Here is a 3,163-nt window from a genome sequence, read left to right on the forward strand (position 1 = left end):
AGATGTCTGAGTTTTAGACATCTGACATCGCAACTTGTTCGAAATCTTCTCAATTTTTTACCCTAGCCTCTACATGCAATAACATGACACCCAGACAAGTTTTGTGATTTTCGGACTTTTTTCAGATTTTATATAATTTAAAAACACTTTTCCTACAAGTTGGTGGTCATGTTTCGTGAAGAACTTGTTAGAAATTTGAAGTGTGTCTTTGCACACAGCCTCGAAACACACTCAGAAACATGAATATCATTTTTTGAGTCGCCAAATTTTGATATTTCATGCACCTCCTGTTCAAAATTACCTTTTCGAGAAAAACTCAAGTGAACATAAAATATTTAAAATATATACCAAAAAGTCATAAAAAAGTTCAAAATTCAAATATATTGTCTATGATAGTGTATGAAACCAATATAAAAATTTTGGACCGAAAAATAAAAAAACCTTTTGGATTTCATTTTTATTTAAAAATATAAAAGAAATAAAAAATAAAAAAAGAATATACAGCCACGAACCCTAGTGGGCCGGCCGGCCCACCATGCACACACCATCGCACGCACGCACACGGCACACAGCGTCGTTCGGAACTTCGGATACACACACGCACGCAGCAGCACCGCGGAGCTCCTCGCGGATGCCCGCGCGCCCGCCGCCGCCGCCGCTTGGCCTCGCCCGTCTGCCTGACGACAGAGCCTCCTCCGGCGATGGAGCACCTCCAGTGGCAGAGGCCCCTCTAGTGACGGCTCCCTCTCTGGTGATGACCCCCACCGGTGATGGAGCCCCTCCCGTGCCAGATCCTCTCCGGTGGCGGCCCCCTCCTGCGGCGGCCCCCTCCAGCGACGGGGTGCCTCCGGTGCCAGCGTCCCCTCCGGCGACAGAGCCCCCTTTGGTGACGGCCCCCTTCAGCGACGGGTTCATGGTTGTATACCATTTTAGTATTCTTCCAGATCTGAAAAATTCCAATATTATCTTACCTGATCTGCTTCTCTAATATGCCATCAGCGTTCTCAGATTTGCCATGTCTTTCTTCTGATTCTTCTATTTCTGTGTTGTTCGTATTCAAGACCAAGGAGCAGATGGAGATGGAGATAATGCTGCAGCAAATGGCGTGCAACCAGAGTGTCTATCAATTGGTGATTTTCACTTTCCTGTATTAACCCCTTTAGATCAACTGTGTTTTAAAGATCCTGTGATGAACATAAGCCGATAGATTTATGCCTGTGGCTACATGTGATAAAAATCCTGTGATAAACATAAGCCGATAGTTTATTTCCCCTTGTGTGCTTTGGAATGAAATATATAGGACAATACATCTCATTTCAAATTTGCTATTTCTGAATGTGATTTATTAGTTGTATTTGTAATGAAATACAATAGAGACTTATTGGTTGCTATGATTTTTTAGGTGTTTATAACCAGTGCACTAATTGAAGGCACTAAGTGAAGTGAAGTTGTGTGATGCATTTGAAGGGATGACAGTGATGATAGCGAGGACGAGGATGATATCGATGATGTGTGATGCATTTGAAGCGAGTAAAATCTGATCTGTTTTTAGCTCTTTTGATCCAAGTAATGGATGCTACGCTTATTTTGCTAACCTAGGCTTATTTTGCTAACCAGTGACCCTAGGTTGAAACAAAACAATTTTGGCTAGTTGACCTTGAGCTATGTATGTTCTGGCTGCTGGAACTTAATTATGTTAGTTGGCTATGACTTATGAAGCAGTATTGTATTTTATTAATGTAATTGTGTTGGAGACTTTGTAATATGCTTGGAGTGCAAGTGTTGGACACTTTGTGATATGTCTGGACTGAAATTAGTTGAATATATGAATGTATATTGAAATCTGATTTGGATTGACTATTGAAAAAAAAACATATTTTATGAGAGTTTGAACATGTTTTCCTGGTGGTGTTGTACTGGAAATCATATTTCATGAGGGTTGAACATATTTTTCTGGTGGTGTTGGACTCCTAGGGAAAACATATTTCATGAGGGCTGAACATGTTTCCGTGATGGTGTCCGGCTCTCATGAAATTTATTTTTTCTGAAGGTTTAAACTTATTTCGTGGTGGTGCCAACCTCTCATGAAATACTATTTTCCTATGAGTTTGTGGCTCTCACGAATTAATTTCATGATGATGACCTCCACGAAAAACCACCATGAAAAGGTTGTCACAAACCTGACGACAATGTAATTTTCGTGGAGGTGGCCATCATGAATGTTCACCAGGAAAATAAATCATGACGGTTCACTCTCATGAAAGTTGTATTTTCCTGATCTTAATACTGTGAGAACTAATGTGTGACGGTTGTTTGTCACGAATCATTTTCGTGAGGGTAAACCCACATTTCGTGAGAGTAAATCCAGTCTCACGAAATCTCAGCTTTCTGGTAGTGAGTATATGTTGGTTGGGAAATTTTGATGTGGGACACTGCCAACTCGATAATTGTCGTGGTTATTTTGTGTAAGACACTAGTAATTATTTTCTTAATTTCTCAGTTTAGTAGCCCCACTGGTGCCGATGGCGGTGGATTGAAGCGGACCGTAGGTCACCTTGCTATAGGTGGGTTTGGGCTTGTCGGTGCTGCTGCCATGGAGCTATGTGCACACCACCACAGGATCTCCACAGCATATTCCAGCTCTCAGCAGCCGCTGCTGTCTAAGGGCATGTTTGATAGCAGTGCCCAAGAGAGATACGGTCAATCCGAGAGAGATACGGTCAGAGACACCGTATCTCTTTCGGACGGGAGACGCCTAACTGGTTTACGCGGTCTACGACAAAGATAGAAAACAAGAGATTGTTTATACCTCAGGTGGCGGTGAAGTTAGGGTAGCGGTGCAGTGGCGAGTCGAGGCAGTGGCGAGTCGGAGCAGTGCAGGCAGACCCTCAGCGCTGACTACTCCGAAGCTCCTCTGACGTCCTCTGCTCTACAAAAAAGTATAAGTTACAAATTTCGGCAGAACCTCCCCTGTACGAGGAGGTTCCCAAAACCTGAAAAAAAACAGCTCGATGGCCAACACGCATATCCACGGCACGAAGGCCGACACATCATCAATGAGAGGCACGAAGGCCATCCACATCCAAAAATAACGCATTGTATGCCCATCATTTAATTTTTCAAAAAAAACCCTAAACTACTACTATAACTACTACGCTACTAC

General features: G+C 42.7%; 1 protein-coding gene across 1 annotated transcript; it reads left to right on the forward strand.

The window, feature by feature from the left end:
- Positions 580-1,835, forward strand: LOC110435754 (bile salt-activated lipase-like). The gene is made up of 3 exons (XM_021461773.1): positions 580-916; positions 1,062-1,130; positions 1,403-1,835. The coding sequence occupies exons 1-3, from the start codon at positions 632-634 to the stop codon at positions 1,439-1,441; spliced, it is 393 nt and encodes a 130-aa protein (XP_021317448.1). The 5' UTR covers positions 580-631; the 3' UTR covers positions 1,442-1,835.

The sequence above is a fragment of the Sorghum bicolor genome, chromosome 5 (genome assembly GCF_000003195.3).
Source record: "Sorghum bicolor cultivar BTx623 chromosome 5, Sorghum_bicolor_NCBIv3, whole genome shotgun sequence".
Classification (NCBI taxonomy): Eukaryota; Viridiplantae; Streptophyta; class Magnoliopsida; order Poales; family Poaceae; genus Sorghum; species Sorghum bicolor.